The 12,419-nt window shown below is 50.3% G+C and overlaps 1 protein-coding gene across 1 annotated transcript; it reads right to left on the bottom strand.

Moving 5' to 3' along the window:
- Positions 1 to 632: 632 nt before the first annotated feature.
- LOC104622518 (CUGBP Elav-like family member 5) lies at positions 633 to 10,139 on the bottom strand (the record flags this gene model as incomplete). The annotated part of the gene is made up of 4 exons (XM_010289335.1): positions 633 to 779; positions 1,754 to 1,833; positions 2,426 to 2,554; positions 10,091 to 10,139. Coding segments are annotated over 4 exons (405 nt in total), but the record flags the coding sequence as incomplete, so codon positions are not given.
- Positions 10,140 to 12,419: the final 2,280 nt, after the last annotated feature.

The following is a 12,419-nucleotide window of genomic DNA, read 5'->3' on the forward strand; positions in this document are numbered from 1 at the left end:
CCAGAGAAGGTCAGACTGCTGAAACAACTCGTGACTCTCTGCTACCGCTGCTCCCTCTCCAGCGTCCTGCAAACCCCACAGTCACACTAGTCAAGAGAGAAAACCCTGGGAGCCAAGGATAGCACTCGGGGGATTAGGGCCCTCCTGAGAATTTCAGCAGAGAAATAAACACATGAAGCTGGGCCCAGGGCTCTCATGGCGCTACAAAAAGAGAGACGCACACACATTTGTGACATAGACCCAGAGGAAGAGTTCACAAGCTGGCAGACTGCCATGTCTGGCAGACATCATCCAGGAATTACGGCTCTGAGCTGTCCTCAAAACAAGGCAGAAAGACACTGGGTCATGCTTGACCTGTTGTTCCCAGACACCTCCGCCAGTCTACATCACATCAGAGAAATCCAGCCTCACTTTGAGAAGGTTCCAGCTCTCTCCTGTCACCGCTTCCCAGAGAGAAATGCACAAAGACTAGGCTGCTGACTGGGGAAACTGAAGCCACAAACAACTCCCAGGTGCCGGGAAGCTTTCACGCTTTTGTACAGAGACCTGTTTGCAGTCTCCCAGCCCAGGTACGGTGCTGCCCCATCGCCAAGAGGGCAGCATTTCCCCGCACACACACGCGTGATACTCACAGCCTGCGCATAGGCGCTGTATGGGCTGAACGGCAAGGTGAGAGATGGAGTGAATATCCCCAGCTGCCCCACCATTTGCTGCATACGACGGAGGGTCCTCTCCTTATCTGTGTCAGCAAACTTCACCACTAGACTGGAGGAGGCGCCCTAGGCACAGAGAGAGGAGACAGAAGAGGAGGCGGGGGGAGAAGAGGCCGTGGGACAGCCAGAAAGTCAGCAGTCAGGCAGGGCAGAACAGGCAGCAGAGACGAGTGGGAAGAGGAGCAGAAGAGCAAATATTGGCATGAAAGTGCTCGGGAGCTGCCTGAAAGCAGGGCTGTGGCCTTCCCCATCCCTCCCTCCCTCCCTTACCTCTCCCGCCCTTCCCCTCACACCCTGGGCCTTGCACAGCTGCACAAGAGGGTACACACACCCCTGTCTGCGTTCACCAGGTGATGCTGCAGCCAGGAACACCCAGGACACTGTCGGCCACAAACACCATCTTTCCACCACCATGAGCTTGGCTGGACAGGCAAAGCAGTTCCTGGCAGCTGGAAATACCCCTGCTGCAGCAATGCACTGTCCTGCCCACAGGGTGCCCCAATCCAGGTTAGAGATTGTAAGAGATGGGATCACAGCTGCAGCTCCACTTGCACAAGAAGGCACAGCTGCAGCTCCACAACCCCACACAATGCACAAAGTGTCCCCATCCACACCTAGCCTCCCCAGAGGCCTCCTCTACTGCCTAAATAAAAGAAGATGCAGAGTGTCCTCAGACCCTGGAGTCCTGACTGCTCACGTTGCTGAATTGTTAGCTTGCACCCTGCCCAGTTTTGAACTACTCCAGGTAGCTGTCTCCAAGACAAATTCATGGCCTGCTTCTTGGGTCTCTTTTATTTAGCCTTTATAGCTATAAGTGCTGTCACTACCAGTCTGGACAGATACAGATACAGACACCAGCCCAGAAGACAGGAGGGTTCCCAAAGACAAAATGTGCACACACACACCCCACCCCCCACAACCACACAAGCTGGAAACTGCAGTTGAACCTGTCATGGTTTTGGACAGTGAGGGGAGGTCCGTGCAACAAGGTGGTGAGAAGAGGATTAGGGAGAGGGTAGGTACCCTGGCCTTATACTCACGGGCATTGTCTGGCTGCCATGGAGTGCGTGGATTGCTGCCTGAGCCTCTGTGTGAGATGAGAACTTTACAAAAGCACAGCCTGGAAAGGGACAGAAAGAGCACAGGAGACTGCAGTGACAGGACTGCTGTGAAAGTGCCCCTTACATCATCATGCAAGAGACAGTATCTGAACTTCAGGCAGGGCAAAGAAAAGCCACCCCAAGAAAGCAGGGAACAAAAAGGATGATTCATCCCAAGTCCTCTATCCCGGAAAAAAAAGGAAGGGTCTTAAATTGTTACTTCAATGATAGACTCTATAGATGATGTCACCATCTCCACCCTTGCCCCTGCTTACCTCTTCCCCAAATTCTCTATGCACTCCTAACTGTGGTTACAAACATTTCAATTTGCAGACCCAGACTGTGCCAACAGGCTCACCAGTGATCTTGATAACTCAGATACTCATTGTGCTCTGCTTCCCCTCCTTTCACCTAGGTCTCTGCCCATCTTCCCTGATCTTCCTTGCGGCAGACAACTCTTCCTAAGCTCCCTGTGCCTGGCTGTGATATGGGTTCCCATAAAGATGGGGTGGGGAATAAGTGCCCCAGTGGAAAGGAGGCACCCGCGGTGAGGCAGGTGAGCGCTACCTAAAGAGCAGGGAGAAAGGGCACAAAACGCAGAGGGGTTCACACCTTTGCTGTTACCATCAGGTCCACGGAGCACTGTACATTCATCAATGACCCCAAATGGTTCAAAGAGCCGGAGCACGTCATCCTCAGACTGCTGCTTATTTAACATGCCCACAAAGAGCTTCCTGTCCCCTAGGGGTAAACACAGAAACATCAACCTTCTATGAGGCTTACACTCCAAAGCAGGAGGATAGGACACTTAAGGACAAAACAGCCTAGTGTTGAAAACATGCCTGGCATGGAAATGATTTGCTGTTGGCTGAAATGCTTCCAGGGGTGAGTACGCAGGGTGCTCCCAAGCTCCTCACACCTGCAAAGGTTTCTGTGGCTTCCCTTGTCCTACCCTTCCCAAAGGAAAATAAAAGATTAATAATTTCCTTCTATTCAGTAGCCCTTTCCTTTGAATGATCCAACACAAATGGTAATAAGAAAAATTGCCTGGGCAATTATACCTTTATTGAACAATATGCGAGTCCAAGAGGTACCTTAGGAATAGAGGAGACCGACCCAGGCAGGCTGAATAAATCCCAGGCCCCTTGGCTTGTGTTTCCTTTTCCTTCTCTCCAGCACCACTGTTTCCACAGCTGCTACGTAACCGAGCATCTTAGCTTCAGTTTGCCCTTCCCTAATACCCAGCTGTCTTCTAAGGCCTGGAATAAACCCTGGCACCCTGGGTCCCTATTTGCCTCACCACACGATCTGCCAAATGCAAGACAGTTGGATGAGGGCCAACGAACAGCTCCATGGTCCCCACTCTTCCCTCTCCAAGGGCATTTTGTACCCATGTCACACTGGCAGGGGCTGTAAGGCTGGCCAACACATCCAGGACTTTGAGCTCAGGGTCCTTCTGAATTCCTCCATCAGAAGGGAGAAGTGAGGATTATGGTTTTGTTAGGATGGCCAAGTGACCCCTATCAGTACACACAGGGGCCCATCACACAGCCTGATGCCATCCAGTCAAGCACAAACACAGCAGTGATTGGGGCAGCATCCTTCGCAGATTGCTGTGAACAGCTATTAAAATAGCACAACATTAAAATCTCAGTCTAAATGCCAGCCCAATCTCCATATTTGCAAGGACACAGTTGTGCCAACTACAGACTTACCCCCCCACCCCCCCCAAACATGCACCGGGAAACATGACCCATAGGAGCGAATGCGTCAGGATATGGCTTGGGAGGAGCAGCGAGAGAGGATTCCTTATTGCTAGCGACAGGATCAGAGGGGCTGGCTTCAAACAAAACCAATGTAATGTGACGCACGTCAGGGAAAATAGCAAGGAAGCTGCTATCTGTTTGAGAGTGCAGTGACCTGAAAAACAGCAGGTCTTGGAGCTACAGCAACAGAGCAGGCTGCAGGGGTGGTGGTGTGTTATGTATGGCAGGAATGGATGACACATTTACACATTCACACTGCCAGCAAAGCCACCCCGCAGCCCCTTCCTTGCTCCCCTTGGCTCAGAGAATGGTTCGCACGCAGGTGAGTAAGCAGGCTGCCTCCCCCTCGCTGCTCAGCCACATACAGACACGCTTGGGAACACATGCAGGAAGTATCTACATGTGCCATTGGTCCCTTGCAGAAAAGCAAATGCACACATACAACATTAACGGACAAGCTCATGCATGCGCAGGAACATGCTTCCACATTGACCAAGCCCCAGCAGGGGTGTTCAGAAACAAAATTCCTCAGTGAGCGAGAAGGACGTGCAGACAGATGCGGTCTTCCACCACGCAGCCACCACAGGGAGCCACTTTGCATAGCTGCACAACCCCACAGTTCCCAGGCACATGCTCATGCAGGCACGGCTCTCCACTGGGCACTAGATGTACATGCAACACAGATGCCACTTTGATCCACCACAGATAAAAGGTTGAAAGTGCTGCATCTAAGGCTCCTACCCAGTCCCAAAGAGAGACTCCTGATTCATATCACTAGAAGTGGCTGAAATATATGGCCTTGTGTATTTTTTAAAGGCCAAATTTCCCAGCTTCCCATTTTCATGATTCCCTGGATAACTAAACCTGTGGGAATTTCACCCCCTTCCATTTCCCTTGCGATTCTTTCTACATTTCTTCCTGTTGCCTGCATGACAATGGTTGTATTTTGGAGACACTATTTCAGCTGATCGATGCCATCCCAAATTTAGCGCTCCGGCAATGCCCAATAATCCCCAGCGAAGGCACAGGAGCTACTAAACCAGGTGCTGTACAGCTGCCTTAGCAGTAAGACAGCATCCACCCCCACCCAAGGGCCAGCTCAGAAATGCTGGTGGGCAAACCAGCTAAAAGATAGCACAGAGAGAAGGTGAAAAATCTGACTGGGAGTGGGAAAAAAAAGGGACTGGTCAGGAACACATTTACCAGGAGATGGATAGGAGAATGGAAACTAAAGGAGCAGTAGCTCTGTGGTCCCATTAACATCACCTGGTGCCATATGTGATCCCCATTTGGCTATGGGAGGGGACACGAGCTCTGCAGTGTTCCCCCTTCCTCTACCCTGACCCTATATTGCACCTGCAGCCAGGCCTTATTTCAGGTATGTGGACCACGCTACGGCCTTTGGATTGCAAACACGGCAAGAGTTCCTCAAAAAACACATCAACAAAGAGGAGAAACACGCTGGAAAATATTTGTACCAACTTTAGATGCTGTAAAATAATCCTCTGTTCTTTGAACTAACAAGTAAATAATTGCAGACTAAGACTTAACAGCCAGAAATGCACTTGATGGTCTTGCCTTGCTCTTTAGGGATCCCAGCAGGCTGTCTGGCTGTTTGGGGAGGTGGCAGGTGGGGTGTCAAGACAACTGGGAAAGTCAAGTTATATTAGAAATTAAAAAAGCTGGAACTCTAGGTGGGGGCAAGATACAGCTACATGGACGTAATGTTACTTTTGTAACATTGGCCTTTTGCTTCTGGATATGATTTTGTGTAAAGTGAGGTTTTTACGGAAGAATAGCGGGTAACCAGTGGAGAGTCAGGTAACTGGTTCCAGTTTTGGCTGATGACTAATTCAGTGCAAAGACTGATGGTTACCACAGCCACCCAAAGCTTAAGTCTCCACCAAGCAACAGTCTAACGGATGCAAGAGGGCACAACTTTGCAATGGAGGCACTGAATGAAAAGGAACCTTGTCAACTTGCAATCAAATCAACATTAAACTATGAGTTACCAGTTGTCTCTTCCTTCAGAGGGCCTTCGGATTTCCTGGGTAAATCTTCTGGTTTCATCCTCATACCATTTCTGTTGGATCAAAAGCGTTTCTCTCTACTCTGCACTTTGGGAGAGGTCCACTGAAACAGCGGATGCCAGTCTCCGTTCTTGCAGTTTTACTGCAGGTCTTTTGTTGTCTGACAGGGCTCGCTAATGGAACATTTTGGAAATCCTGTGTTTATGTAGGAATCTTAGCTTTTCTTTTTTGAATTTGGAAAAAAAAAAAATGCCAGCCTTCCTGGCTATGCAGAACAGGTTAAAACCATGATATGTTAGGGTCTCAAGCCGTAAAGGCAAATATAAAGAAACACACCTACTGGTTTTGAACCTTTTCTGAATGCCCAGAACGGCAGTATTAGAAGTCACCGACAACATAAGGAAAAGATTTTTTCACAGTTATTTTCATTTCATACAGCGTTCCCAAGACTGCGTGTAGCAAAAGGATCCATCCAGGCTTGCTCCCTTAAGATGCCTCTTCACAGCAACTGGGGAGCTGTGAAAGGGCTCCTCTGCTGCCCACCCCTCTCCCTCTCCACGTGCTGGAGCCCAAGCCATGATCTGGTGCCCTCGCTTCGGGCAGCTTCCAGACAGGGCCGCTCCCCTACCAATAACCTCATCCCTCCACAGCCGGGCCAAAACCCCACAGGCCCTTTCACCTGACGTCAGCTGCCACCACTCTTAAAGCAGTCAGTCCCAAACCAGCTGGCCTCCTCAAGCCACTGCTGTGGGTCACTGGCTCCTTTGGCTCCCCAGCGGGACTCCTGCAGCACGGGAAGATCTTCTCTCCCCCACTTGTAACAGCACACCCTCGTCCCGCCATTTTTCCGTCACTGTCTCTCCAGCTTTTGCTTCTCACCCTCTGACTGGCAATTTCCCATGCTGGCCAGCAACCAGGAAAATTGTCTCTGGTCTCTGACTGTTGAGTTCCCATGGAAACATGCTCTGGGCACAGTCACCCACCCAGGCAGCAGGAAGAGGGCCCATGCAGAGCACGTTGCTGATGAAGATACCACAGGAACAGCCAAGGGGTAAGGCTGAATGCTTCAGCCACGAGACAGGGAGGAGAGCACACAAGCACTGGACACTGCTCCTCTTTAAACCCTTTGAATTCTTTAAATTTAGGTCATCCGGCCAGCAGCTGTCAGCAGCAAGGATCAGGGAGAGGGAGGAAGCCCACTCAAGCAGTTGCCTGAGGATGGGATGTAGCAAATCTCCCTGGGTATGCAGAGAGCTTCCTTGTCTCTAAGGCAGCGCTACTGGGCTTGGGCGAGCTGTCCTGTCACATCAGTGCAGCAGAGTGCTCCAGGTCTCGCAAGAAGCACAGACCAGCTCCTCTGCCCCCTCAACTCCATCTCCTCCTGGCACTCCCAGGCTCACATCAGGGATGTGAGGGAAAGGAGGAAAGAGCTGACAAAGCCTGCGCCAGAATCACAGGTCCCCCTCTGAACTAATGCAGGCAGCATCTTTTTACTAGTGAATTCCTTCTGCAGGGTGCAGTAACACTGAGCATCCAGACACCAGCACACAGTCCCTGCAGAGCTTGGCCAAAACTGCCCCTCTGGCACAAAAATTAGCATCTCTTAGACCGGGAGAAAAATTCTGGTGCTCTAACTTCATGTACTTAATTCAGGGTGCTTAATTTGAGAGATGTCAGTCCCTGGAGAGGATAAAAGAGATTCCCTTCAAGGATAATGCAGAGCAGAGCTTCACTGATGCATGCAGCTGTTCCCTTGATAAATTCCTAGTCCAAGCAGTTCTGCCCTGACCCAAATCTTTCTTTTACCTCCTGCCAGTGTGGGGCTATTGCTATAGGGAATGACTCTTCCCACATCTGCAAACTTGCTCATCCACTTCTCTGACAAGTGGAGCACCACGACAGAACACTTTGGAAACATCAACCTTACTCAGACAAATACAAGGTACTGCCCTGATGCTGCTTCTGCCTCAGGAAAAATTCCCATTTGCCATGGATCCTGCAGGAGCTACTCATTTTTGAGCCCTGCAATGAAGCTGGAATGAAGCTAGGCACATGGGCTGGAGGGAGGCAGGTGTTCAGACTCCAAAGGCTGCTTTTCTCTATGATCTTCTCCATGAGAAGCAGAGCTGATGCCATGACGTTTGCAGTCATTGGAGATTGTGGCACTTTTCTTAGTGCTTAGAAATTTCAGAGTCCAGTGCCTTGACCAAAAGCTTGCCTCCAAATCAACATCCTGTTTTTGAACCTGTTGGCCTATTTCAGCTCAATTTGACAGAGGAGCTGAGGCACCAGAGATGTTAAGTCCCAACACATTGTGTGATGCTAGGTGGCTGTGTATGGAAGAGAGTCCCTAGTAGTGCCCCACCAGCAAAAGAAAGACTGCAGAAATTACCTCAGCCTAGTATCAGACACCAGACATTCCAGTGTTGCACTCATCAGAGAGACACAAGCTGTTAAGAAAACAAAACTGCAGTGGTCGGTCTGTTCACAGCCTGAATTGTCTGTATGGTCTGTTTTTACTGCTGTTGTGTGAGGGCTTAATGCAGGGGGTCAGCTGTGCATGGGTGGTACCTGTGAAGGTAAATGTGTGCGTCTGTCTATGAATGTGTGTGTCAAGTGGCCACATACATGTATTTGCAAAGCAGTTGGGCACATGAGGCAATCCATCTGTAGGTGCATCTGCCTGTGTCTCTGTGTTGGCCGTGAGGGCTGCTATGCAGCCATGAAAGTGCATGGGGTCTGCCAGTGTACATGTAATGGTTTTGTGATGTTGAGTTATTGGTATGACTGGCAAAGGCTTTCCTAGTCTCCTGTGCTTTTTTTTTAATAAAGACTCATTAGAAATAACCTCAGATACAATTACACAATTTCTGAATTAATTAAGAGATCTGGGGTGCAAATTTTTAAAGTCAGCGTGGTCGGGGAAGGATTGACCACCTAATGGTTGTAGCTAGAGGCAATACGAGGTGTCAGTGAGCAGTCAGCTTCCTCTATCCCCACTGCAGGCACCTCTACAGGACAGCTCATCCACTCCTAGTATCAGTGTCAAGAGTGAGAGAGTGAATCACCCTGAAGGCACTGGTCTCTTTCTACTGTCCATCCTGTAGGATGGACAAGGACCTTAAACTCAATCCTGAACCCAGGGGCTGAAGTAAGGTGAGATGAATCCAGTCCTATGTGTTTTAGGCATGCTAGTTTCTTCGGAGGCTTAGGCCATGGTTCTTTTCAAAACGAGCATGTCTATAGGTGGCCTGTCTGGGATTCTCAGTATAGCCCAAGGGAATAAAAATGCCCAGACTTCAGGAAAAGTCAGGTGTCTTATCCCTCAAGTAAAAAATAAAAAGTCACAGATTCTATTTGGAAAAATGATCTGACTTAAACAGATAAACTTTTTTTTAAAGGAGAATCACACAACCATAAATACAAAATATTATAAAATGTATCTCATGTTCCTGCCAGTGCAATAATTGAAAGTCACTACAAACTGCTTGAAAGTGACCCCTTAACATTTTAAACAAAAGCCTTCCAAATCTAAACACAGCATGCAGGATACGGCAAACAGTCTCACACAAAGTCTCCCCTCCCCACTACTAAACTGCTTTCAGCGGCAGCACCAACAACACAAGTCATGGAGAGGCAGATGCAAGAATAGAGAGAAGAGGAAAATATATGTATCAGTAAGACAAGGAAAAGCAGCAAAATGAGTTCATAAATTTTGAAAGGGCTGGAGTTACAAGCCTTCTCCACCTGGAGGAGGCATCTGAGCTGCTGTGAGCTTGCCACTAAATTAACAGAGATTCTGTTCCCAATCTTCCAGCTCTGAACTACTCAGTATATGCTGCTCTAACCAAGCTGGTCCCCTGCAGGCTGATAGCACCTCCATCCCACGCCTAAGCTCACATTCCTTTCCCTTCAGACACTATTTCCCCATCACATGCTATTTTCTGCAACAGCACTGGGGCCCTGACAGAGTGATGGGGGCTGATGCAGAATTGAGAGCGAAGAGGCAGAGGAGTGAGCTGCAGACAGAAGAATCAGCTGCAGAGCAGCAAGCTGAACAACCTGAAAAGCCAGTGCTGCTGCAGGGCTGATCAGGTGTAAGAATGAAGAAACTGCTTCCCAACTGCTTACGCCCTCCAGGACCCCTGGTGCTATACACCAAAGTGCATGCCTGCTTCAGGGACAGGCACTGTCAGGCTGATAGTACCCTCAATGGTCTGGGAAAGAGAGTGGAGTGGGCAGTCACATTATTACCCTTAGGACTTGGGGTGCTCTCAGCTGCCTGCTGTGCCAAACTGAAGGCTCCCCATTAAAGCCTATCCCTAGATTCTCCTCCTGCCCCGCTAAATCCCTGCCACACACAAACATCCCTTCCTACAGACCACGGGGAGAGGAAGGCCAAGTCAGGACCCTGTCTCTTTGTTTGGTCCCCTTCACAAGCACAAAGCCCCCAAAGGAGAAACAGGAGAGATGACAACTACCTCCACGGCTCTCGCTGTCTGCAGGTTTCACTTGGATCGGGCGCGCCATCTGCAATGAAAGAGAAATGCAGAGGGTTAGAGCTTGGCCCATCTGCCTGGCACACGGTGCTGATGGCAGTGGCACCAGGGTGCCCCTTTCTGCCTGCTGTGCAGAGTAGGAGAGTGGCAGAAGGGAATCAAGACATCATAGTGGCAACCAGAACCCTTAGAGAAGGGACCACATGGATTTCAGACTTCTCAAAAGGAAACCTCATGCTCTTCCCTGATCAGCTGCTTTCCTGCAGGGAAGGTAAGGCATTTTCAGCTCTCTCGGAAATGCCCACCACATATAAACCTCTGCCTCCTCAGACATAGCAAGTGGCAAAGAAAGGACTCCAAGGAAGCAACTCATCACCATGAGACTCTAGCCTGAACAGGCCTAAGCTGAGACTATGCCTGCAAGCTCTTCCTGTGTCTGCCCTGATTCAGCACAGGCATGGTCACCTCACCTAACTGAACCACTTTCCTTGCAGGAAGGAGGAAAGACTGCCTCTGAACCTGGCTAGGAGCAGTACAGCAAGCAGGCATGTTATGTTTCCCCTTCCCCAGCTCTCAAGCGGTCAGAGCTCTGTGCACCAGAGTGGCTCTAAAGGACACTGCTGCTCTCCAGGAACATCTCATGTCCACAAGGGAACTGGCTCAGGTTGAAAGGGACAAAATTCTTGCTTCGTTGTGGAGAAGAGTTGTTTACCTCTCTTGCATCCATTAGGGTCATCGGCAATAATCCAACCACAAGCAACAAGCTGAAGGGGTAACTTAGCTCACATGATATGGGGACTCTCCAGGTAAAACAGAAGAGCACTTCTACCCAGGAACAGCTGCATGAAGTAACCCACAGCTTTTAACTGTCTGATTTGCAAAGCAGGGCAAAACTCCCACCTGCGGGAAGGTATGTGTGTATTACGCCGCCCAGAAAGGCAACTGACAAGCTGTAGCCTCCTTCCCAGGCTGGCAGGATCCAACTGAACCAGACTCTCCTCCAAGGAATGGTGTACAAGGCAGATTTCCACATTCATAGCACATCTTACTCCGTGTCTCTCGGTATCATTCATAGAGGCTGACAGTGACTTGAATCAGTGACACTCAGAACAAGAAACAACGAGAATATCGCAGGTAAGACCTGCACACAAGTTGCAGGTCCAGGGATAGTCTGCCCCCTCTCTTAGGAAACACCCTCAGGAAAAACAGCAACAACAACAAAACAGAAAAAATGAAATCAAGCCATAAAAGTCACCAACTGAAACATGCTTAGAAGCCAGCATGCAAAATGTGGTCTGCTGTCAGTCTCCAAGTGGTGGCTGAGCCAGCCGGGCCAGAAAGCAGAGGTAGAGCCCACATTCACAACAGCTGGAGGAAACCCATGAAGTAACTTTGCAGTTCACAGGACAGAGATGCCAACCAGAAGGTGACAGGCTGCTGTGGCATGGCACACCACTGCTGAAGCCTGGCCACTGGGCACAGGAGAGCTCTTGTGGCAGCTGGGGGCTGTGAGCTGGCTTCCATTGACTGGTGGATCTCAGGCAGGATGAGCAGAAGCTGGGACCAGCCCCAGATGACACCATCCCTGCCGCAAGGAGCGATATGGGGCTGCTTGGCAGAGCCAGAGACTGGCTGGCAGCTCCCTAAAGGAAGGCCAAGCCGCTGCCATGCTGCACCCTGGTAGGCAGCAGTGCCAACTCCAACTTCATCTCCATCTCCTAGGACTTGCTGTGTCATTTGGGGGAGAGTGAAAGGCCGAAGGTCCCTTTCCCACTCTCGATCAGCTGCGTGGATTTGCAGAGCTCCTAACATCCCATTGTGCCGCCACATGGTCCCAGCATGTGCAGCACTGGCACTAGCCAGCCTCTGGGCTGCTGCTCCTCCCAGGAGCATGCCAGGACCAGGCATCTGTTTCAGCCCGTGAGCTGAGTGGGATGTGGGGCAGCGGTTCAAAAGGATGCAGTCAGACATTGCTCCAGAAAGCCTTCAGATTTCCTCGCTGAGAGGCAGTGGCTCCTATCAAGGCTCACAGCCTCTGGCAATATGCCTGTGCAAGCCAAGGCTGGGGGTGTTTCAGCAGCTGGCTCGGTGGGAGAGGGCAGGCAGCCCAGATGTGTGCTCGGAAGAGAGGGCTCGGTGCGGAGCCAAGAGGGGCAGCTGGCCACCTCACTCCCCACTGCTCCCACAGCACTGAGAAATAGCTTTGTTTCTACCCAGGATGCAAAACCAGGATTAAGCTAAACAGATGGGGAGGGAGATGGAGGGACAGACTCAGATCTCAGCTTCTATGAGAAGCACATCCATTTGGGGG

Source organism: Phaethon lepturus, unplaced genomic scaffold, assembly GCF_000687285.1.
Source record: "Phaethon lepturus isolate BGI_N335 unplaced genomic scaffold, ASM68728v1 scaffold54516, whole genome shotgun sequence".
NCBI lineage: Eukaryota > Metazoa > Chordata > Aves > Phaethontiformes > Phaethontidae > Phaethon > Phaethon lepturus.